We start from the raw sequence: 26,220 nt of genomic DNA on the forward strand, positions 1-26,220 counted from the left end.
AGTCCTTTCTTTGTTGGAAGATTCTTGAAAAATGATTCAATCTATTTACTAGTTATAGATCTATTCAGACTTCCAATTTGTTCATGATTCAGTCTTCAGAGTAATTGGTCTATTTCATCTAGTAGAATGGATTTTTGAGCAATGAATTTGGATGAGAAAGACTTCAGGGATAACTGCTAAGAGTTCTTGTCCTATTTTTTATACACTTTATATATTGATCAACAAAAATACTGTCCCATATTTTTAACATTATTTTGGTAAGCAATTGATTATGCTTTAACTAACCAAACTTTGGCATATCTTGTCCAAGCAACTAGATGAACTAATTGATTTAGATCAGGGAATACAGGACTATAAATTCTTAAGGCAACCCTAAATATTCAGTGACTTGAGAGGGAAGAGGATCTGTTGAAGGTACAAGAAGAAAAAGAATAAGTCATGGGGAGGAGGAAATAAAGGTTCAGGGGTCATGAGATAGACAGAAGAGGTGAAGTTTGAATTTTAGATCCATCAACTTGTTTCTTTCTAAGGTATCCTTAAGGAAATAAATTTTAATTTTCTTTTTCTCTATTAGAAACCTCTTCCTAATCACCTTCCAAATAAATGCCAATTAATGATATTTAGAATATTTGAACCCTTTGATTCCAAGGCACCAGGCAAAAGTTTATTTCATTCTTATCTCAAGTTTCCTAGAATATTATGTAAAGGGGAATGTGAGTGTAACTACATTAGTGAAATTCAGTGTCTGCCATAGTCCAGCAAAGTACTAGTTTGCTGACTTGAATAAGTATTTTTACCTCCTCTCAATTAATTGACCTTCCTTTTGGAATTATTTTGTTTGGTTAAGTAAGTGTAGATTGGTTAAAGAATTTGTAATAATAGGCAATAAAAATTTGTTAAGAGTTGTTTCTGAATCCACCCCACTTTCAAAAAATATTATACTAAATAGATAGACATGTAAACAAACATTTTTATAATGTCATTTAATCATGTCACTGAAACGAATGTGCTCATTTATTAGTGATCAGAGAAGAAACAGGCCATTTAGCCTTACCTCTAAGTTGGCATGAGTGTATATGAGCAGACACATGTGTTTAAATATTTTGCAAAAATTCTGTAGTTGTATTGAGATTTTACAACTGCATACAGAAGGATGGCATTTTTTTCTAGTAATTCTGTCAACCAGTTGGCATCTGCAATACAATTGTTATAAAATTTAGTTGTGAGTCAAAGCATATTTTTTTTAACTCATGCAATGATGGTTATTGTCCTAAATTGACAGGTGAAGTATGCTGTCCAGATGAACAGCACAATCGGGTTTCCACTGGCATCGGCGATTCCTGCTGTGGCAGAATGCCTTACTCCACCTCAGGAAACCAGATTTGCTGTGCTGGGAGGCTTCATGATGGCCATGGCCAGCAGTGCTGCGGAGGACAGATTGTAAGCAAAGATTTAGAGTGCTGTGGTGGAGCAGAAAAGGGTGTTGTGTACAGCCGCCTTGCAGGTAAGGGGTCCTGTCTACCTTGCAGTAGATGGAGAATCTGACAAGCAGAGAGGATGAGAAATCTTCCCTAGAATAAAACAAACGTAGTTAAGGTTGAGGTTAATTATATCTAATGCAACAATTACATACATATTGCATAACAAAAAATTTAATCTTACTTTTTTTATGTTCATGTGATACATTTCATTAAAACAGATCAAAACTTTTTCTTCTTGAAACATGTCAACCATAAACAAAAACAAAAACATACACAAATGTATTGGTTTAGAGTCAAGAGAATATTTCCTACCAAATACTAACAGCATACAAAATTATTATTGATGATTCATGTCATAATTTTTTTACTCCTTTATTCTTCTATAGCTATTAAATTAGCACTAATATCAATAGCAATCACTATCATTGAGTACTTAACTGTCTAGCAGGTACTATGCCCAGTGTTTTATACATTATTACCTCAATTGTTATAGAATCTTCCAAGATAGGTACTATTATTATCCACAATTTTTAAAAGAGGAAACTGAGTCACAGAGATTAGACACTTGCTCAAGATTGTGCAGCTAGTCATATCTAGATTTTTGGGTACCTGAAAGTTACACAATTTGGAATATACTCTTTAAAAAAAAAAAAACAAAATGGTATAAATAAGACCAAAATAGATATTTATCTAGAAGGAGAAAATAAACTATAGAAACTACAGATCTAAAAAAAATACTAGCAAATCTCACTCACAAAATAGTATATTTGGATTATTTGACTTCTAATATCCCTCTTCGTCCTCCAAAATAATTAATTTATATCCTTTGCACTACAATTATCTATAGAAGAATACAAAGATAGTTCATTCTTTCCTGTTACATTGTTAATCAAAACATTTTTTAATTATCTCAAGTTTAGAAAAGTGGCTTTAAGCTTCACAACTCATTGTAATATTATGTACATGTTTAGGATTATCGTGAAATTTGGAGAAATATCTTCCATGGTCTTTTTACAATTTAAGATCATTCTAAGTTTTCTTTCTTAAAGTGATGTACAGTGATTTTTCTTAATTACTTGTTGAATTGACACCACCATTAATCAATATTTCATGGATATCCTTCTTATATGACTGAATGTGAGTTGTGTTTTCTCATAATGTCACTTTTATCTAAATATCAACAAGTATAAATTTTCCCAATATATTTAAATTACTTCCCTTCATAAGTTTTATTTTCAAAAAACCACATTGCCTGTGCATTGCTTCAATCTTAGATCCATCATTTTCTGTTAAAAATTTATTAATTTTGGTGTGATCTGAAATTAATTTTGTTATAATTCTCTTTTTGATGTCAGAATATTTCAATGGATTCCATTGTTCATTTCCACAAGTTTTGATATTACATTAATTTTTCTATCTGATCTTTCTCTTTCTTTAGAACTTCCTTTTATTTGAATACAAATTAGGAGTCTGTGTTTTCTCGTATTCCTTATCTTTCCAAATTGTAATTAAAATGGCATGTTTAAGTCTTAACAACTTTTTTATAGAAGTTACTGGAATCATATAAATATATCTATTGAATCCATACTAAATATTTCTCCAACTTGACTTCTCCCTAGTTAGATTTCAAAAATGTCCATTGGAATCAATTACAATGAAGATACATATGACAGAGGGAAAGTTAAAGGGGCAAAAAACAGTGGCCATAACAAATGTGGTTAAATATTATACATTTGCATATGTTATAAAAATATATAACCATACTTGCCTTAGGAGGAGCTCATGCAAGAAAAGGGCCCTGAAGCTCGAGCTTCATTAGTTTCAGGGTAAATCTACCTTTGTAACTAGTAAGTGTTGAAACTCCAGCCTCTCTTAAATATGATTTCAGGACACCATAATATCTTGATGGAGATGAACTATGCATTCTCTATTGTCTTTCTATAATTTATTCTCTTTTAAAAAATCACCAAAGAGTTATCCATAACACATGCAACATTTTCTTGCACATACGCTCTTCTATGTAAAATTCTGTTGAAAATTATTGAGAACTTGCATAACAAAACAAATAAATAAAAAATAAATAGTAAGTATTCAACCTGGAGGTACTAAAATCTTGTGCCTTAATGAGAATACTAGACTCTCAATATTTGAGAGCCCTTAAATAACAAGGAAATGCTGAATTAAATTAACCACAATTAAATTTCAATCCTCCCAATATGCGAAAGACTAATCTTTGAGCCACATAATACTTGATTTCCATTTTCTTATTTTATCTTTGGACAATCATCAGGTATGAATCCAAGGCATTTACTATTCTATGAAATTATAAACCACCCAGATGAATCTACAGTGTATCCATCATATGCATTTTTTTAATCCAACCCAGTGGGACATATTTGGAGGAATATATTAAAGTATACTTTGTCAGACTGGTTGATAGTCCCATGTAAATTGTTGATCTGTATCAACTGTCCCGAAAATAGTAGTAGTGGATAGTTGTCCTCCATACAACAGAACTAGGTTTCAGTTAGGACATGTTCATCGATCCCAAGAATTTGAGGATTACCTCCAGTACATGGGACTTGGCACGTGGATCTGTATTATAAGGTGACAACAAAGTTGACTTTGACAGGTAAAGCAAACCAAAACAAACAAAAACCAACCCTCCAAGATCTTTGAAAATGAATGATGTATTAAATCATACAACACACAAGAGTCCAGTGCAGGCACATAGTCTTTTCAGAAGTTTCCCCAGTGGACTATGGACTTAAGAAGTTAGCATTCTAAAGATAACTAAAGTCCAGTCAAGGAATCCAGCCCAGTAAGGGTGTCTTAGACACTGTTTTATGACTAAAAGGTGTTCACAGTGATCAGGAGACAAAATACAATAGCCACAGAAAGTAAACAACATTCCATGTTCACTATTTGCCAAGCTGAGTTCTGTGTGCTTCATATACATGAACACTTTTAATCCTCACAGCAACCCTATGAGTTATGTAATATAATTACTTCCATTTTGCAGATGGGAAAGCACAAGCACTTTTACTAAATAGCACAACTAGTACGTGTGTGGGTGTATTACATTAGGTAACACTGACTGCTCATATAAATGCACCTCAGAATTTATAAAGGCCAAATACAATAGGGATTTTTTCATATAATGAGAACCTGACTGTAGGATAGCTCTCTTTCCCAGTTATGATGGCTGTTGGAGGCTCTGTCATTTTCAACAAGTAACTTGTAAGGTCACCTGGGAGTTGTATCCACTTATGTGTCCCAAATGGGAAAAGAGCAAGGAGTAGCCATGTATATGAGATTTTTATTGGCCAGGTCTAAAAACAGCAAATATTTTTATTAACATTTCATTCACTAGAACTCAGCTACATGTGGACACCTAAATGCCAGTGAGGCTGGGAGACTAGCCTATGAATCTTTGCTGCTGTAGCTAAGAAGGGATTCTAAGCCAAATGACTAGAGTCCATGCTCTTAAACTCCCTGAGCATTCTGGTACCTGACAAGCATTGGGTACTCTAACCCAAAGCATATCAACTTTCATTAAGTCTGATGGGCAGACTCAGTAACTATAACTATCAAGTTCAAGCATTTTCTGGATGACCAGAAAAAAAGGACTCATAGGAATCTCTGCCCTTTGACTGCACACCTCACATATGTCAAAGTTAGACATAACTTTTTTACTTTTATTTTCTCCTGAGTGTACAGTGGAGTTTTTAGAGGTTATATGATGTGTGATATTGCATCAGTTGGATGGAGAAGCAGATAATGCTAATTCATTGCCTTTTATGAAACCAGACATGAAAGAGGCTTGCAAAGATGTAAAACAGTATCATTCTTCTCACTGACGTTTCTCAGTTTGGAACATATGTTTATTTTTCATAAATATTTATGTTATATATTTTATTTTAAATGAATTAGTAAATGCATATTGCAAAATGTTCTGTTTTAGGCTATAATACAGTAAACATCAACAGAGAAAACCCATATAAACAAAAACTATTTGGAGTCCTCAATTATTTATGAAAGTATAAAAGGGGTCTTGAGATCAAACTTTGAGAACCACTGCCTTAAGTCATAGCAGTAACATCTACCAGAAAACTGTGCAATTGGTTAGTTATCCTGTGCTGTGACTAACCATTTGGGTACCTCTCCCTTCTTTAGATGAATGAGCTAAAACAGGTCCATTAGAGACAGAACCATGGTGGCAGGGGAGGGAAGAATTCAAAAGCGTTGACCACCCCACACCCCCATACCATATTGGGTCAGAGTTCTCAAATAGCAGCAAAATGTCTCATTTTAGCATCTTTATTCTTCTGTTGCTTTTTTTAGTCAATTACCATATTCCTTCATTCAATAAATATGTATTGTATAGTGACCATATTCAGTATTTGATACTCTCTGTGCTTTGTGAGTATAAAAATAGCTAAGATTCCACTTTTATCCTCAAGGAGTTGCAATCTAGTCAAGGAGAAATGTACCTATAAGGTTAAAGACAGGCCATAAGAGAGGGATAAATACAAGCAAATTCTTATAACAGAGATCACTCCAGTTAAGGAAATGAAAAAAGTTAAACCCTTGGATTGGAATCTCAAACAATGAGTAAAATTTTGAGAAGTGGATGGAAGGACTTTTCAGCTAAAGGAAATAGCTTGAGCTAAAGTGTGAAATTAGCAATCTGCAATGCATGTCTAAGTAGTAGTGAGCAGTTGGGTTTATTGGAGGTGTACACCACATGTAATATGGTGATAAGAACTGTGATTTAAGGATAAATTAGATCTGCATGAAAACATGAAAGTGAAGGAGATGGAAAGATAAGTCACTGAGAACACCATTACAAAAAAGTAAACTGTACCTTTTCTAGGAGCGGAGGTCACTGTCTACCAGAACAATGGATCATAATCTTTTGGGGACTGTATACTCCCTTTAGAAAATTTCAAAAGTTAGAAACCCTTGCTTCAAATAATAATACATAGAATATACACACACAAAAAAATATGTCTGCAATTTCATATACCCTTGAAATCCATCCATGGCCCCAAATCTCAGAATCACATTTTAAATTTACTTCCATGTGATAGTCCATGCTAGTCAAATATTTCTTAAGAAAATTGTAACATTCCTCAACCCTTGTGAATCAAGATCAACTCTAGAATCTCTCGTGATATTCTGCAGTTCCACCAACTGCGGTAATCACGGTGGACTGAAGGAAAGATACATGAAAAAGGGGGGGAAAATCCCTTTTTATTCTCTTGACCTTCCTGCAGGCTTCACTGAAAATAGACACATTCCACATGTCTTTTTCCTCTCTGCTGCCGCTCCCTCCTGTCGCCCCTAATGACTGTGACCTTAGTGACCTTCCAGACTGTCCATCTGGCCCCTTTCTCTCCTCGACTTAGCAACACCATACCTGCTACACAAGGGTTTGGATGCCATAATAATGTTCGTAAGCCTGGCCTCTCTCACTGCCTGGCATTGTGTGCCTGCCACGAGACCAGGCTGGCTCATAAAACATCTCTTCATGCACTTTATTACTTAAACTCTTTTATTTGCCTGCAGGAGCCCTTTAACAAAATCACATTGAATTGACTTTCTCACACCAAATCAAATCTCCCTGGTCCCAGTTCAGTTGTCTTTGTCAATATGTATTTTATAAATGGAGTGAATTAACAGATGCTGTTGGAGCAGAAGTGCTGGGGTAGCGTTTATGATTTTAGTACTCTCTGGGCAGGCGAGTCGTGTAGGAGCGTTACACAGGTATCTCAGGATGAAAGTCACGCTCATCGTTTCAGTGGATATGTATTCTTGACCATTTTCTTTGAATATATTTTAAACCACTTTATTACTCTTTTGATTCTCAGTATTTGCTGATGTGGTTTTATCATTTATGCCGTTCATCTTGGGTTGGACCTGATTAGATCCCTTAGTATTAAAAGACAGAAATTAAAGTCTATCCATCAAAGAGAACAGGATTTTCTGTTAGCCATGAGACGCTGTTCAAGATACACCTTTACCATCTATTGCCTTATTTCTATTATAAATGTTGTCCACATAGCCTTTGATATGATACCCTGGGTTGAAAGTGTCTGGGAATAGACACTGAGTTTCAATGTCCTGGACCTGGACCTCAGTGCAATGAATGACTACCACTGTTTCTTGTATGAGATGGGATTTGGGAACTTCGCAAAGAGAGAAATAAAACACAAAAATCCATTGTGTATAAGTTGTATTGAAAGAATATTTCCCAGGAAGATTTCTGTAGGGCAGAGTGAGTTTTTGAAAAGTGTAATGTATAAATGCTGTAAGATACATTGCAATGATTTGGGGAGCATTTTTACTCCATGTTCTTTCTGAGGTTTCTGGTGGTAGCCATAAAGCCATCTTCTGGTAAAGACCAGCATGTACTTTTTTTTTCTTCATGCTCTGCCACCGATTTTATAAGTTTATTCTAAGAATGATTAATCACAAACAATTTTTTTCATTCTTCTAGGCCTCAAAATATAATCCATTGGCTTAAAATGTGGCCCTCGTGAGCAATCCCAGAGTCCCACAGTGGTTTGTCATCTTGTGGACTCTCTTTTACTGTTGTACAGTTTTTATCACAAAAGCATGATTCATATTCTTGGTAATTTTTTCTAAAGAAAAGCAGACCTCCTGTTTTGCAGAATTAACAATTTAGAAATTTTATTTTGCATCTGTGCATATGTGAAATTCTGTGTTTATAAATACTTTCCTTTTAGTCCTGGACATTAAATAATTGTTGGTAACATTAGAAGTATTCACAATATTGTGAGTAAAAAATTCTTTCCTTCACTGTTTTCTTAATTGCATCAATACAACGGAAGCTGCCCATTATATATATGCTGTTGGGAAAGCAATATATGCTGTTTGATCTCAAAAATAAATATCTAATAGTTCGATGCATAGTGTACCACTTTAATAACATCCACATCTTGTTCAAAGAGCATCTCCACCTTTGTACAAATTTAATGAAGAGCTTCTGGAAGAACAGATCAATCCATCAGCAGCACATGTCCTGTTTTGTTTATCTTTGGGCATATTTAAAATTGTGCATCCTGTGTGTCAAAGTTCAAAAGTCAAGTGTTACATGTGACAAATTAGGCAGGGGTCAAAAGTTATTGCAATGCAGTTTCAGAAGATTGTCTGTCTCTGAATTTGCAGCTCATTCATGCTGAAGTGATGCACTATGGGAATTACTACCAAACTCTGCTCGGCAACATCTGCTCTCCCTAAGTGAGTTAGTGCACGTCAGACATCTTTATGTCAGAATACTGCAGTGATGGATGCAGTCTTCAGAAAATGCTGCATAAAAATCTGGTGTGCCGTTCTGGCCATTAAGTGAAATTACTATTTAAATTAATGGCACTGTCACAGTTTATCTGTGCAAAGAATGAACGCTGATTAGGGTATTAAGTAATTAGCAATTTATCACGCTGGAACAAGGTTGATAATAATTAAAGAAGTAGTGGTTTACCAAAGAAACTCGAAAGGGAGTCACTTCTTGTTATGTGAGTGAAATCTTGGCTGAAAATTTTAATTCACTGAAACAAAGGTGACGCTCTTTGTGAAAGAAAGCACCCTTTTTTCCTCATGTAAAAACAGTTCATTATCAAAATTTGAGTTGACCTGTCAGAAGTCCCTCAGAGCGATAGGAGGACTGATTAGGAGTTTCGAATTAGGTCAATGTCTGCATTTTGATTTCATACTTAAAACATCGTGAGACCATAAAGTAATTTGAGAGTAGAAAGGGAGAGTGTATTCTGCTCCCTAAAGGGCCAGTTCTTAAATTTTGATTACTCTTTAAAATAGAAACATGAATTATCTTAAGAAAACTGCTAGAGACAAAAATGATGAAAAAGAATCCAAGGCTGTATTTAAATGTCTTATCAGAAAACAGCAGAAAAAAATGTCCAAACAATATAAAACTTGAAGCCATGGACTTTTGTATTTTGCATCTGTGCAAATGTGGGTGGGTGTGTCATTTTTACCCACCACACTCAAGTCTCAGACTTCAGCGATAGCCCTGCTGTGTGTTTTTATTTGAAAGAACTTTTTTTAGAAATGGCACATGTAAAATTATGAATTAGCCACCAAAGAAAACAGTCAACTTTTAAACCAGTTACTTTGAACAATTATCACACTGAAACATGGCATGTCAAAACTCAGTTATGATCAATGTATAGATCATTAACAATAAATTTAAAAAATTCACATATTGGGAGGTATTTTTCAAAGTAGAAAGATGAATGAGAGTTCTTTGGAGTCATGTGTGGCTAATCATCCTTCTTAAGACATGTGCCAAGCCAGTATCTACTTTCAATGACTTAAAAATAAAATAGCACTTAAAACTTGTTGGTCTGTAATTAGGAGCATCTTTCATACTGTAGGTGTTTGCACAAGACCAGATTAAGCAATTCAGAACCCCAGGGCACTTTGAATTTGAGGTTCTTTATGTTATCAGTCAGGACTAATAATAAATAAACAAAATTCTAATTAAAATAAATCATTTATCCAACTGTGCTGCTATATAAGTGGATATAAATTCTAATATGATAGCACTGTGACACGGGGTATAGATACCTTAATTTCCATCTTAATCTGACTCTAGAGTATTGTTTATTTATTTGGGTGGGCTTTTATGTCTAAATTTCTGCTGTATCTCTTCTATGGCAAGATCTAAATGATGGGAACAGAGGAAGTTAATGGAATTTGGTGGGAAAAAGGAGGCTATTTGGTATCTCAGGCACACGTGCTTTTCATCAAGAAGTAGAAATCAATGGCTTTTTTTCTATTGCCATTGCCCCTAACGTCTTACCCATGTCTAGTGATGAACACAGAACACAGTGTGGCTCAAAAAACAGTGGCCAAATGGTTCACCTGGCCAGTGAACACACTTTGAATATAGATCTATCTCATGAAGAAAGAACTGTTATTGCTGCTGGTTCACAAAGTAAATATTTATATCCTAGACAAAGCCAGGCAAAAACTTAGAAGGCTCCTACTAGAGGGTCTCCAGTTCTGGGATGGCGCTACCTCTCCACCAGGTCTAGCCTATTATCCCATAGTGTTTGGGTGACTTTTTCTCCCTTGTGAATATCCAGAGATTTCTTCCAAGTCCCTTTAGTCTAACTATCCCTCCTGCAACAAGCTGTTATCATCACAAAATGGGCAGGCAATTCTCATGACAGAAATCAGGTCTTTTTTTATGGAGCTTGGGAGAAGTTTGGCCCCACTGAATGATTTTGGAACACTTCATCTTGTGTGTTCTTTACCTAATTAGTGTCTAGTGCTCTTGGAAAGAAGGACCCCTCACTGCACATTTAAATCACCTTGGAAGGTAAATGCTACCTTAGGTATTGTACCATTTCAGCAACTGCCTGAGTCTGAGGTTTTTATACCAAACTTTATAGCAGGCTCAGTTTTCTTCCTTTTTTTAAATTTCATATTCATGTATAACATTTTATTGTTGCAGGGATGTTCTGTTGTGGGAAGGATTATGTGAATATGTCAGATACCATATGCTGCTCAGCTTCCAGTGGAGAGTCTAAAGCACATGTTAAAAAGAATGACCCAGCGCCAGTAAAATGCTGTGAGACTGAACTTATTCCAAAGAGCCAGAAATGCTGTAATGGAGTTGGATATAATCCTTTGAAATATGTTTGCTCTGACAAGATTTCAACTGGAATGATGATGAAGGTAATTGATAGAAAACCTCTCAGAGGCGCTGATTTGACAACGGAAAGAGAAATACATTGTTCATAACTATTTTTCTAAAATAGGAATATAAAAACTCCTGTGTGCATTATTCATTTTCACATTACATCCATATTAATACCAAATGAGTTCACTATGATTGATGTTATTGCAATGAATTCTAAAGGAATTAATAATGATTAGCTGTTCTCAGGAAGCTTTACCCAGGAGTTCAGATTAGCGCGGGGCTGAAAGTCTGTGTGCCCACGCATCGTCTGGGACCTCTGCAAGGTATCATTTCATGCCCATGAGTGCTGTGAATGGAAACAGAGGAAAATTCCAGCTTGCAACCCCCTTTTGCTCCCGCATCATAATCCACCACTGTCCTTTGATAGAAACCTTAGATCCAGCAAATTTACTTAGTTGTGTGTATGTTTCTTGAAACAGAGCAAGGTAGCAAAATCATGCCAACCACAAAAGTGAACAGGCTTATGAGCATATCAATTTTGGTTGTATGTTGAAATGCTTCATGTACAATCATGTCATGTTGGTTAGCATTAAACTGACCCAAGACTCCAGAAACCTACCATCCAAAAAAGAAGGATTATGGACAGTTAAAAAACAAATGCCCTTCTATATTCTGTAGTAATTTGTCTTTAGGAGACAGCTAAAAAATGGACACAGACAATGGCAAGGCTCTTGCTGACTGAGGCAACTATAGATGCAGTGTGACATCACACACCCTGAGATATAAAATTACTCTTGAAATAGTTAGGGTCCCAACCAGTACTTTGCAGCAATGAATATTAAGATAATGTGTAAAGTTGTTACACAGACTACATACTTCATGAAGTAATTAATCATACAGAAAATCTATCTAAATAGTTTTTTGCCTACAAATGTTTTTAGAAATTGGTCAGACTTGTGTACAACTTGCATTAGTCATTTCCATGAAAGAAATCTATTCAATACTCTGTTCCGAATACTTAAGTTCATTCCAAGCCAATGGTTTCAGAAGCTGGGACTAGAACATTTTTCTTAACTACATAGTATTTTTAGTCATAAAAAGGCTGAGGTGTTGCAAGAATATGTCTTTAAAATGTCTAGTTGGGAAGCATCTGCGTAGAAAATTCTCGTCAAAAGGGCATATTTGAAAACTGAAGATAGAAAACCTGTTGGTTTCAGAAATGACACTATTGCTCACAGCTATGTGTTTCATTGCTGCCCATCTCACATTTGTTTCCCAGGTTTCTCATTTTGATTTCAGGAAGATAGAGCTTCCATATTTAAGGATGATGTACAGAATATACCCATGATCTTTTAAATAGCTTGAATTGGCTTTATGAAAGCCAGTTGACAGTCATGTTTTAGATTCACACCTAAATCATTGTGAATGAGAGACTATTTCTGAATGCAGATCAAGCACTGTGTTACAGGTAAAGTTCAATCTGAAGGTTCCATTTTGCTTCCTGAGGACCTTGTCCCTGGAGACTTTCATCTCCGGTTCTAACCTAGATTGGACCGCATGGGGCTTTTGTACAACTGTCCCAGCTTTTCTTCTCCAGCTTACAGTTTGAGAATTCCTTACTCCTCTCCTGGGTTGGTCTCCCTGTGTTCTGAACCCCAAGTGTCTCCCTTTCTTGCCTTATTCTCGTTTTTTTGTAAAATTATATCCCTAAGTATAGGTGCATAAAAGGTCAATTTTTTGAAATCTTGATTGCTATAATTATTGTTATTCTGCCCTCCCAATGGGTTGATAGCTTGTCTAGATATACAATTTAAGGTTATTTATAATCAGGATTTTGAAGGCATTTCTACATTTTTAGACTTACAGTGCCATTTTGATTCCTGTTTATTTGTAGGTCTTTTAGGGTTCCTGGACCCAATTCCAGTGTGGGGTTCCAAAACAAGATGCCAAACAATTCTTGGACACCAGTAGGGTGTTTGAGAATTTAATTCAATTCTGATACTACCTACCCAGAGATAGCACAGGTTAAGGGATTCCACAGGTTAAGGGTTCAGTCCTGTAAGACTGTCCCCACACCCTCACACAGCCTCGGGCTGTTACCTATATTTCTGACCAACGAACTACAGATTTAAGGCTTCAAAGACCTCCTCCTTAGGTTTGGTTAATTTGCTAGAGCAGCTCATAGAACTCATAGAAACACTTACATTTAACAGTTTATGAAAGGATGTAATAAAAGATAGGAATCAATAGCCAAATGAAGGGATGCATGGGGCTAGTTTCCAAGCAAAAGAGTTTCTGTCTTCATGAAGCTCGGGGTCTGGCTGGGATGTGGAAGTATTGTGGTTCCCCAAGCAGGTAGGCTCTCTGAAAAAAACAACCACAAAACTATCCTCTTTGGGTTTTATGGAGGCTTCATTACATAGTCATGATTGACTAAGTCATTGACCTTCAGCTGATTCAACCTTCAGACCCTCTCTCCTCCCTGGAGGTGCAGGGAAGAGAGACAGAAAATTCCCACCTTTTAATTACAGGGTGGTCCCCCTGGCAACCAGTCTCTCCCTTGGGGAGGGGGGTCCAAAAGTCATTAAAAACTAGACAACCATTTTGCCTTTAAGGCTCTGAGGCATTTTCAGTAAATGTGGATGAAGACCAAATATATCTAAGAAATATGTTTATTTTTCTTATAAATTATTGCACTGCAGCAGATAACCATGTTTTTTCTTAGGAAAGTTTTTAAGATGTTCTGTTTATCATGCTTTTCTAAACTTAGTGACAATGCACCTCTATGTGGATATTATTATCATTATCATTATTAGTGGTAGTATTAATATTCATAATGATATACTTGCTGTGGACTTTTTCATTGTGGAGTCTTATGATATTTAGTTTTGGGGAATGTTATTTTATTATTTCTCTGATAATTTGTTCCCTCTTTTATCTCTGTTTTCAGCAATTGCTTTGGTGTTAGACGTCCTAAACTAATCTTTTATTTCTTTTTCTTCTTGCTTCTTGCCGGTTGGTGAAGTCTTCATCTTTTTCGATGTAATGAGATAGTCTTAACTTTATCCTCTAACCTTTCTATTGATGTGCTGTTTGTGTTCTTTTTTATTCTTGATTATTTGTGTGTTTAGTTTTTGAGGGGTCTTTCCTGTTTGTTGATTATTTGTTCATAGCATCCTGTTCTTGTTTCATTGGAATATCTTTTTTTATCATTCTAGAAATATTAATTCCACCATTGTGTTTTCATTGTCTGTTTTCTTTATTACTTGAATTGTCTCATTTGCTCTTTTGGTAGTATTTTAGTTTTCATCTTTTCCTTGCTTTGTTCTGCTTCCTCTAAATTCTTCTTTGTTTGTTTGTTTGTTTTTAAATATCTTCTTTCCATTAGAGACTGACTAAAGGCTCTCTATGCAGAGGCATATTTCAGTGGGGAGCACAGTAGGGTAATCATGTGTTAGGATGTCTTCTTGTCAAGGAGACAAGAATTCTTAACAAGTACACTTAATTAGCTATCCCTACGACTCTGTGCTAGGTCAGGATGGGATATATCCCTAGCTGCCACCATGCAGGGAGTTGGGAAGAAAGTAAGCTAGAGTTCTCACTGTTCAATATGCAGACTTTCATTTAATTTTCCCACTTGGACTCCTGCTTTATACCTTCCTTTACTGGGCTTATATCTACCTACCTTTTAATTTCACCAATTCTTTTCTAAGCTTATCTCATTTTTTAGTCCTTTGCCAAATGCAGCCAGTAACAACACATACATACTGCTAATGTTCTAGCTTATGATATCCTCTCTAAGCCAATGCCACATATTTTAGGGTTTTTGTTGTTGATATTGTTAAGGCTATAACCAGGTTCAAAGTACTAATTTATGTTTTAGGTAGGACACACTAGATTATGCTGAGATAAAAAGAAATGTACTCACGAATGGTCAACAGAATGGATTTATAAAAATTTTTCATACTGTCATCCACTGTGAGTTAGGGAGCTCTCTTCCACATTACATCAGGAACTCAAGTTCCTTCCACCATATGTGGTGTCACATGCAGCCCTGAGGTCACAAAGGGAAGGAGGAGAGAGTGGGTGATTGCATATTTGCAGCTCTTACCTGGATGCAGAATACACCCTTTCTGTGCACTAGTCACACAGACATTTCTAGGCACGTGCTTCTCCTACTGCAACTGCACTTGCAGATCTGGGCCCATATCATTGTCTCTTCCACATCCATCTACTTCCCAGAGTCCAGATATATTTGCACTGTCCTTTGTGTGTGAATTCCCTTCCTGTGTCCTTAGACTTCCCATATTCCTTTACAGTCATTTGGGCATGCTCGAAAAGGAAATGGAGATAAAGGCAGGTATTCAAATCACCAAACTTAGATGAAAATCCTACTGTATTTTTCTGAAGCAACTTCATTTTGGCAATCTTGGGGAGAATACTTTGACTTATTTAAAGTAGGAGACAGGTTAAATGCATTTCAATTTTAAATAACAAAATTATTGTACACACACTATTCTACCTATATAAAAGAAAGGTGAAGTAGAGGTCTGCATTATAAGCATATCACCTTATTCGTATCTCCTATAATTTGGGATGATAGAGTGTTTCATTTTCTGAGACAAGAACATACTCGTACATATCAATGATTGTCAAAAGAGATTCATCAGAGAAAAGGTTTACAAATACAACACTTCATGAAATATGTAGATTTTCTAAAACTTGGATGAGGAATACCTCTCATCATTCCAACTTTTCCAACAGCAAAGGAAGTGTAGCTTCTCAAATACCACATTCCTTATTTTCTCTAAAACTCTATTAGGAAAGTGTCAAAAACAATAATACTAACAATGACTATTGCCATTATTTATTGTGTATTTACTAAGTGTAAGGCATTTACAGGTGTTATCTCATTGAATTCACACAACAGGCCTGCTAAGTAAATTCCATTTCCATTTTCTCACTGAAGAAGTTGAGGTTTAGAGAGTATAAGTGACTTTCTCAAGGTCATAGAACTATAGATCTAGGAAGTTGAAAAACTGGGTTTTGAACCCAAAACCATGTCATTTCAAAGTAATGACTTCTGAGTACACAAATTGCTTTCATTTCTTTTTATGAATTTTGAGATATTTGTTTATGAACTAAACAGAAAATTTCATGTGAATGTTGTAGAAACCTACCGCACATACCCCTAAACGAACTTTTCGAATCCCTGTTCTCCTCCTTCCTCCTCTCTGCTTGATTTAGGAGACCAGAGACTGTGAGACTCTCTGCCCAGCCTCTCTGGAAGCCACAGCACATTGTGGCAGGTGTGACTTCGACTTTACCAGCCACATTTGTACTGTGATAAGGGGATCCAACAATTCCACCGAAAGGGAATCAACCGAAGAAATATGCTCATCTGCCGAAGAGACCGTGCATATAGGAAGCTTGAACACATTCTCCTTCACAGGTAACAGCAGCAAGCGGCCTGCTCGTGGCTTAGTAGAGGTGGTGAAAAGCTGCTAAAAACTAAGACAGACTTTAAGCAAGGATGGATGCTATTTTTAAATGAACCTGCAGAGAATAAAGAACAAAGAATAAATAGTTTATGTGCCCTATAATGGTATATCTAGTTAATGTTCAAAGAACTCAATTGTCTTCCTCAAAAGTATGAATACAGGCTTTCAATAAATGCAGTTAATAAATGTTGCTATACCTGGAGGCAGAAAAGAAATCTGACGACTAGGAAGACCCGGCAGCATTGCTCTGAGGAGGAGGTTCACTGCTCAGTGTAAAGTCAGTACCTCTTTCTTGATCTCGCCGCTGGGACCGGAAACTGCTCCCACAGCTTGGTGTTTCCCCAGAATGGCCATCATCTTGGGGACAATACCCTTCATGGTTATTGAAAATGTTAATTTCCAGGTACCATCTTGGCCCTACTGAATTAGTCCCAAAGAGTGGTTCTTATCGTTGGCTAAGCTGAGTGAACAACACTGTAAAGTTTGGGATCATCTCCAAAATAATTCTGGCATATATTAAATTTTTATTATTTATCCTTTTACTTAAGTCCTACAGTTTGTTTCTGTCTTCTAAAAATGTGTATGTCTTTGTAACTGTGTGTTTATGTACATATATATGTATATATATATATATGTATATATATATATATATGTATCATCTATCATCTAAAGTCCAATAGGATACATTTAAGTGATGTAAAATTCAAGGAAGTTAATGTTAAAGAAACAAGAAACTGCTCTACTCCATCACAGTTCGTCATTCTGCCTAACTCAACCAGTGGCTGGTGATCATGGAAAACCCTCTAAATTCAAAAAGTAAGGCAGGATACTGGATTAGGAGAGGGTAGATTAAGGAAGGAATGGAGATAAATCTAATAGAACATTATATGCTTTCAGTGTTGTGTTAGATCCTTTAGAACCTTACCTTAATTTACCTACAAAACAATCATGTAAATATGACCGCTTAACAGATGAGGAAACAGAGGGTCAGATCTGTAACTATAACTTGTGATAAGAAGTCAGATTTAAATCTTGTGATCTTCAAGAGTGGCTTTAAAGATTCTCTTTGCTTTATACATAAGGAATCAACTTCGTCTTTAAGAAGGGATACACAAGTTTCCCATATCAATTCCGTGCTCCCACCATTGTTGAAGTCTGGGTCATGTGATCATACCAAGCCACGTAGGAAACTGGGAAATGTAGACCCTAGTAAAGAGGTCCCTGACCAGGACAGATGGGAGAGCTGGGGACCCACCAGTGGTCATCGCAGGTAACAGGGGTCAGATAGCCTTACCAGAGAAAATGGAGACAGAAGATAATCCCTTATATTTGTATTGTAAATTACATTTTATGAAGTCCTGCCACATAACTTGCTGCATTTCATTTTCATACTAATTCTATAAAGTAGGCAGAGCAGGGTTTACTATGAGGAAATTCATGTAAGGAGAATGTGGTCAAATAAACCAAGTGGATGGACTGAGAATCTCACATCCAAAGAAGAGAGAGTAGGTGGCCTGGCAGCCAAGAAGGACCTTCTTCTGGTCCTCCATCTGAGAAAAAGTCACCCAGAAGTTGTCACACAGCAATACATACATACACACGTATTCAAAATTCACAGAATTGAGTAAGTGGAAAACATTTAAATAATTAAACTTTCAAATACTGTTTTTTTTTTTAATTTGTAGTCTGAAGCTATTAAAGCTTAAAGCTGAACTATGACTTTTGAGGCACTGTTGAATCTTATGGATGATTATCTAATAAAATTTTTCCCAGTCCACAAAACTCAGCTAGTTGGTTTGCTGTTTTAATTAGATTGGTTGCTTGTGCTTTTGGTTTCAGCTCTGGTTGGCAGAAGGAGGAAGGAAATATGTAGTGTGTAGTGTGTATTCATTTTTATTCACTAACTGTGATGAGTTAAGTTTCAAGTCCCATAAAACTGCACAATATTTCACATAATAATTTAATAAAGAAATATTAACAAAGTAATAATTGGTCAAATTTACAATGATAAAACTATAAAGAAATACTGGCCAACCTGTCTCATAGAAGTAAAGGGTATGTGACTTGAGAAGCATTAATATCTAATGTACATAAGACTAATGCTTTTATTCTTCAGTCCCTTCTTTAATGTATCCATATTTTCCTCCAGAAAAGGTGAATTTTGTTCTGTGTGACTCTGTATCTCTGCATCTAACACTTAAAAATTTTTTTTATTATTTAGAATATAAAGATATTAGTTTTGCTTACACACAGTGGGTTTATGCATCAAGTATTTATTCTTGTTTAAAGGTTTTTATATTCATTTTAAATATGGTGTCAAAAAATTAAGAATTAAAATTAAAGAAAAATCTCACTGATCTCTATCTTTCCAGATGTGGACCTAGAACCGAACATGACGTATGAATACAGGATTTCTGCATGGAATAGCTATGGGCGAGGTTTCAGCAAAGCTGTTAGAGCCTGTACAAAAGAAGATGTGCCTCAAGGAGTGAGTCCTCCTAGGTGGACCACAATGGATAATCTTGAAGATGTAATAGTCTTAAACTGGAATAAACCTATACAACCAAATGGTATTAAGCTAATTTTAAAATTGAAATAACATAATCTATAAATCTATAAGGAAATTGAGATGAGTATAATCTACATTTAATTGGCATACATCTGACCACTAAAACTTATTGGCAATAAAGGGAACTTTAGGTTTATCCCATCTAATTATTCATTTTCTGAAATAGCCCTCAGACTTTCAGCCAGAAAAAAATTATTTCTTGAATACCAGCATATATATGAGCTGCTTTCAAACAAGTAAAGCATGTTAAGAGGAGGCAATATGGTATAGTATTGAAAGTAAATTTGTTTGAAGTGAGGGGAAAAAGACATATATGGCTCTATTTGTCTGTGTCCAGAATCCATTTACTTCATAAGAATATAGCAGTATAGTAGCAATATAATAGCAAATTAAAATTAAATATAGCTATATTGTTACCTTTCCTTCAGAACTCTGAAACACACCAGTTATTTGCAAATCATTAAAAAGATGACACTCAAATAGATGCATTTCTCTTCTCCTTTTAGGGCCTATTATTTACTACATTCTTCTCCGAAATGGAATCAAGTGCTTTCAGGGAACATCACTGAGCTTCTCTGATACAAAGGGAATTCAACCATTTCAGGAATATTCATACCAGCTGAAAGCTTGCACAGTTGCTGGCTGTTCTGCCAGCAGTAAGGTAAGGAGACATTGCCTAAACTCTGAACAGAAGTATCCGGTGTGAAGACTATATGATACCCAGCTTGTGAGCAATTTTTTCCAATGACAGAGAACAATGTTGATGTAATATAGTGTTAAGTAGGGTGTTTATATGTCATCTCAACTGAGGACAAATACTTATGCCTGAAAGGAGAGATCACTGGAAGGGAGATTATCCAAATATCAAGGTTTCATTAATTTAAAAACAAATGAAAAAGCATTTCAAATTATACTACAAAACTATAGTAATCAAAACTATGTGGTATTGGCATAAAAATGGATTCAGATCGATGGAACAGATTTCAAAGCCCAGAATAAGCCCACACATATGTGGACAATTAAGTCAAGAATGCACAATGAAAAAAGGACAGTCTCTCAATCTATACTACAGGCTACAGTAATCAGAACTGTATGGTACTGACACAAAAACTCACCCATATATCAGTGAAAGAGAATAAAGAGCCCATAAATAAATTCACACCTATATATGGTCAATTATATGACAAAGAAGCCATGAATATACAATGAGGAAAATACAATCTCTTCAATAAATGGTATTGGGAAAACTGGAGAGCAACACACAAGAGAATGAAACTGGATTACTGTTTAACTCCACACACAAAAGTAAAAATCTAAGTGGATTAAAGACCTAAGTATAAAATATGAGACCATAAAATTCTTACAGTAAAATATAAAAAAAGTCTCTTGAACATAATCATGAGCAATTTTTTTTTTAGACACATCTCCCTGGACAAGAGAAACAAAATAAAAAATAAACAAGTGATGCCACATCAAATTAAAAAGGTTCTGTGCAGAAAAAGGACATCATCAAAAAAACAAAAAGGCAAACTTACAGTATGAGAGAATATATTTGTAACTGATATATCCAATAAGGGGTTAACATCAAAATATATAAATAACTCATATGCCTCAGCACCAAAAAATAAATAACACACTTAAGAAATGGGCAGAGGACCTGAACAGACATTTTCCAAAGAAGATATACAGATGGCCAACAAGCAAAAAAGAAGAGATGCTTCACATTGTTAATCATCAGGGAAATGAAAATCAAAACCACAATGAGATATCATCTCATACCAGTCAGAATGGGCACTATCCAGAAAACAAGAAATGACAAGTGTTGACAAGGATATGGAGAAAAGGAAAGTCTTTCATGCTCTTAGTGGGAATATAAATTGGTGCAGACACAATGGGAAGCAGTATGGAGGCTCCTCAATAAACTAAAAACAAATACCATATGACCCATTAACTCCGCTACTAGGAAGTTACCTGAAGAAAACAAAATCTCTGATTCAAAAAGACAAGAGTCCACCCCTTATGTTTACTGTCTTATTATTTACAAAAGCCAAGATATGGGAGCAACCAAAGTATCTATCTATAGATGAATGGATAAAGAAGAGGTGATACATGTCTACAACGGAATATTATGAAGTCATCAAAAATAAAGAAATTCTGCCATTTGCAAAAACATGGGTAGATCTAGAGGATATTATGCTCAGTGAAATAAACTAGGTGGAGAAAGACAAGTACCATGTGACTTCACTTATATGTAGAATCTAAATACAAAACAAAACAAAGTGAACAAAACAGCAGTGGACTCATAGAAACTGGGAAGTGACTGGTGGTTACCATGCTGCAGGAGTTGGGGTGGGTGGGTTATAATAAGGGAAGGGGATAAAGAGGCACAAAAATCTCAATCATAATATAAATTACTCACAACGTTGAAAGTACAGCATAGAGAATGTAGTCGATAGTTCTGTAACATCTGCGTTGACAGTAACTACACTCTTTGGGGTGAGGATTAAATAATGTATATGACTATTGAAACACTGTCTTGTATATTTGCAACCATTATAATATTGTATATTAAGTATACTTCAATAAAAATATTTAAAAATAAAGGACAGTCTCTTTAGTAATGATGTCAAGAAAACTAGATAACCACATGCAAAAGAATCAAACTAGACCACTGTTTAACACCATACATAAAAAAGTTACCTCAAAATGGTATAAGGACTTGAAAGTAGATCCTGAAACCATAAAATTCCTAGAATAAAATATATGTGGTAAGCTCCACAACATCAGTCTCAGCAATATTTTGTGGATCTGATTCCAAAACAAGGGAAACAAAAGCAAACAAAAAAACAAAAAAACAAATAGATTATATCAAACTCAAAAGCTTCGACACAGAAAAAGAAGCCATCATCAAAACAAAAACATAATATAGGGATTGCATCCTTATGAATGGGAGAGTTTTGCAAATCATAAATCTGACATGGGATTAATATCCAAAATACATAAAGAACTCACACTACTTAACAAAAACAACCCAATTAAAAATTGAGCCGAGGATCTGAATAGATATTTTTTCCACAAAAGACACGCAGATGGCCAACAGGCATATGAAAAGATGTTCTATGTCACTAATTATTAGGGAAATGCATACCAAAGCCACAAAGAGGAATTACATCACATTGGTTAGAATGGCTGTTATCACAAAGATCAGAGATAAATATTAGGCAGAATGTGGAGAAAGGGAACCCTCATATACTGTTGGTGGGAGTATAAATTGGTGCAACCACTATGAGAATAGAACTACCATATTATCAAGCTATCCCACTTCTGGGTATTTACCCAAAGAATTACAAAACCACTGATATACCACAGGAAAGGGCTGGAAATAGGCAAATGGGTGAAGGGGATCAATTGCATGAAGATGAATGATAACAACTTAGGATGGTGAGCACTTTGTAGTGCGTAAAGATATTGAATTATATCATTGTGCACCTTTAGCTTACATAATGTTATATGTACCAAATATGCTATATTTACCTCAATAAAAAAAGAAGGGAAAAAAGAGAACTTGAGCCAATATTATGCCCTTATCACACTTTGCCTCCAAAAACTATCTTTACATGGTCTTCTATAAATCTATAATAATTCCCAAACCATTCCTCAGTTTAAAAGGGTTTCTATTTAAATATGTCAACAAAAATTTCCCATTCTTGAAAAACAGAGAAAAGGGCAGAAGAGCCTGGCATGTAAAATCGAATAGTTCCAACACTTTTCTGCACCAGCCTCATCAAGAAATAGTCAAGACCTGAACTCATGTAACAGAGGGCAGAATCGAGAATATAAGAAAGATACAGCAAATATCGGGGGACAAAATCTACAGGGCTTGGTAGTCTACCTTACAAAAGGAAAGTATCAATGATATTTTCAAACTATCTGAATTGAGCGATTTGCTGATCACAGTGCCTGCAAGCAAATGAAAAAAAGGAAAACTTAAAACTAAAGAATAAAACTAAAATTTTAAATGTTTTAAAAAACGTATTTAAGAGAAGGAGCAGAGTGGTAGAAGTAAACATTTGTTACTTTAAGAGAAAATATTTAGTCAGAAGCTAGATTAAGAAGTGCCTAAAATTCACTAGGAAGATCTATAAGGGAAGTGGATGCAAGGAGTTTGAATATGGTCATCTAAAGAGAACAGAGAGAAAGACAATAAACAGAAGACCATAAATGGGGAGCATTGGGAATGCTACTAAATGGAGAAACAAGAGTCCACACAGCAGACTGGGAAGAAACAATCAAACAATTTAGGAGGAAAATAAAGAGAGAGGCATTTCACAGAAGCTAGCTGAGTCCATGTAAATCCAGGAGAAACAAACTCACACATAGGCAGCTCTGATTTTTTTTCATGTGGTTAAAACTTTAGAAGAGCAGCATCTTCACACACTGAGCAAGAACCATCCAAGTAAAACATTCAGTCAGACGGACCAGCGGCAGTGCATGTGTGCAGTTCCTTATCCAGCAGGCCCCAGAAACTTCTCTGAGTGTGCCGCCATTTAGACAGATGGCAACCGATCGGTCCGATCAAAAGTTATGGTGCAAATGGTCCTAGAAAAATTCCATGGTTTTTGCAGAAGCACAGCTCATGCCTACCAGATGTCAAAGCAATTGGCTAAAAAGTGAAATAGGAGTTAATTCCATGTAAAAGCAAATGCGGCCAGTTTTCATCCGAAATTATGTTTTGACAATGTTGAATAAATAACTGGTTGATTTGTCTTCTTTTTCCTCTCATTCAGTTCTTTTTCTAGAACATTGGTGCAGACCCTCTAAAGTCATCCTGAGTATGATAGGAAGAGTACAGAAAAAGCCTTTCCAATTATACTGTTCAAAGCATATTATATGCAAGCAAGCTCAGATGTGGGTTTTGCTCCATATTTACTGGTGCTTAAAATGTACAAAATCAGGCTGTTAAAATGCAAAGACACTGATGGGCCATATGGAAGAGAGTTATCAAGAGTTCTCTAGGAAGACAGTCTGCCAGCCAGATTTTACTTGTTTAAACTGAGGGCTGCACTCTGCCATCAAAATTATTGTTGAACCTGTTGTGATAAATGGTAGTCTGAGACTTATGTAATGCATTCAAGGTCAGATTTCATTGTTGAAATAGGATGGGAGGGAAAGAATAAAAAGGGGACTGCTTCTCCAAGCCCCTGCTAATGATATGCCAGGCCAGACAACGACATTTGAAAACAAAAGTGACATTCTCATTGAGCAGAATACCTAGTGTACTATTACATTGAATTGCTGTTTAATTCCCATGTTTTCAGGTAGTTGCAGCTACAACCCAAGGAGTTCCGCAGAGCATCTTGCCACCAAGAATCACAGCCCCCAGTGCGGAGGCTCTGCATTTGAGCTGGAGCATCCCTGAGAAACCAAATGGCGTCATTAAAGAGTACCAGCTCAGGCAGGCTGGGAAAGGTCTCATCTACACTGACACCACTGACAGGAGGCAACATACAGTCACAGGTGAAAAAAAAAAGAGGAGAACCTAGTGGAAGAGTCTGTCATTGTGGTTGGGGGGCCATGCATCCCGGGGGTGTGCATTTGATATATGAGGTCACTTTGAAAGGACGTGTTCTCTTGACATATGGTCAGGTCCCACTTATCCATGCTAATAGAGGAGCCCACACTGACAGCAATAAGCCACAACAGCAGATAACTTCAGAAATAATTTATATTTGGCTTTGATACGCATTATGTGTAGGATTTTTGCATCAGTATTAATTTTTTTTTTCTAAACAGTGAGATGCATTTTCATTCCCCAAGGATATACTCATAGATAATGGGACTAGGATAGCCAAGAATGTACTTGAAGGCAGGGGAAGATCAGCCAGACGCCAACATTTATCTACTGAGTGGGTAATTAATACACAGAACAGTTGACAGCTGACTGGTTGTGACAATTTTTATTATTATTAACATTTATTTATAGTAATTGTAGTAACTTTATTTATCATAACATTATTTGTTATAAGTAACTTTAAAATAATAACAGTACAGTGCATTATAATGTCAGATAATTACTAGCAGTGATTATAATAATTAACACGTTTTAGTTTGAATGTCACTTCTGAAGAGAAGCGTTTTCTGACTTACCCAGTCTAGAGCAGCTTCTCTAATATACCACCACATCATCTTGTTTTATTTTCATCACAGACCTCTCACTCCCTGATTGTTTGTTTTTTATTTGCCTTTTTATGCCCCCCCGCCCACAATGAAATGCAAGTTCCAGGATTGCAGAGACCTATTTCAATACTGTTCTTCTTGCACCTAGAATAACCCTGGACACATTCATAGGTGCTAAATAAATGTTTGGGGAATAAGCCAATTTAGTATGTGCCACATGCCGTGTACTATGTAATTTGATTCTATCACATACCTATGGAGAGAGGGAATTATTACCCCCAGCTTACAGAATAGAATACTTCCAGAGGTTAAGTAACTTAGTTCATTATTTGAATCTACTGGATCATCCCAAATAGTTGTGTTAATTTAGATTATGAGAGCAGTTTGCATTTACTCCTTTGTCAGCAGCCTCCCTTCAAGGCCAAGTGAGGCAATGTCCCCCTTCCATTGGACCCCCACACTTTGCAAGAGGCATTGATACTAGAACTCACATAGAAATACAGAAAGGCTCGGAAGTGTATGCCTAATTTTTCCTTAGAGGAAGCACAGGCTATATTACACAGGGAGAAAAATAAATCTGTTATGATTTTCTCTTAACTCCCCAATTCCCTGACTCACAAGTAAGAGTCACTGACTGATGTCCACTGTTTTCCAAAAGTGCAATAAGCCTACAGAAGGTGCTTAATAAATATTTACAGATGAGCACATTGTGCTCCTTCTCTGAAGATCCTGAGCTAAATTGATGAAAATGGGGATGAGAAAAGCCCTCATCAATTCAGATGATCAAATTTGTTCATT

General features: G+C 35.9%; 1 protein-coding gene across 1 annotated transcript in view; it reads left to right on the top strand.

Moving 5' to 3' along the window:
- The window catches only part of USH2A (usherin), a 721,517-nt gene that overhangs the window by 550,123 nt on the left and 145,174 nt on the right, over positions 1-26,220 (top strand). The window contains exons 50-55 of the mRNA XM_073222145.1: positions 1,283-1,504; positions 10,987-11,210; positions 16,423-16,627; positions 19,049-19,246; positions 19,752-19,906; positions 24,564-24,762. Of these exons, the coding sequence (XP_073078246.1) occupies positions 1,283-1,504; positions 10,987-11,210; positions 16,423-16,627; positions 19,049-19,246; positions 19,752-19,906; positions 24,564-24,762 (1,203 nt within the window). The remainder of the gene's footprint in view (positions 1-1,282; positions 1,505-10,986; positions 11,211-16,422; positions 16,628-19,048; positions 19,247-19,751; positions 19,907-24,563; positions 24,763-26,220) is intronic.

This window comes from Manis javanica, chromosome 14 (assembly GCF_040802235.1).
Source record: "Manis javanica isolate MJ-LG chromosome 14, MJ_LKY, whole genome shotgun sequence".
NCBI classification, from domain to species: domain Eukaryota; kingdom Metazoa; phylum Chordata; class Mammalia; order Pholidota; family Manidae; genus Manis; species Manis javanica.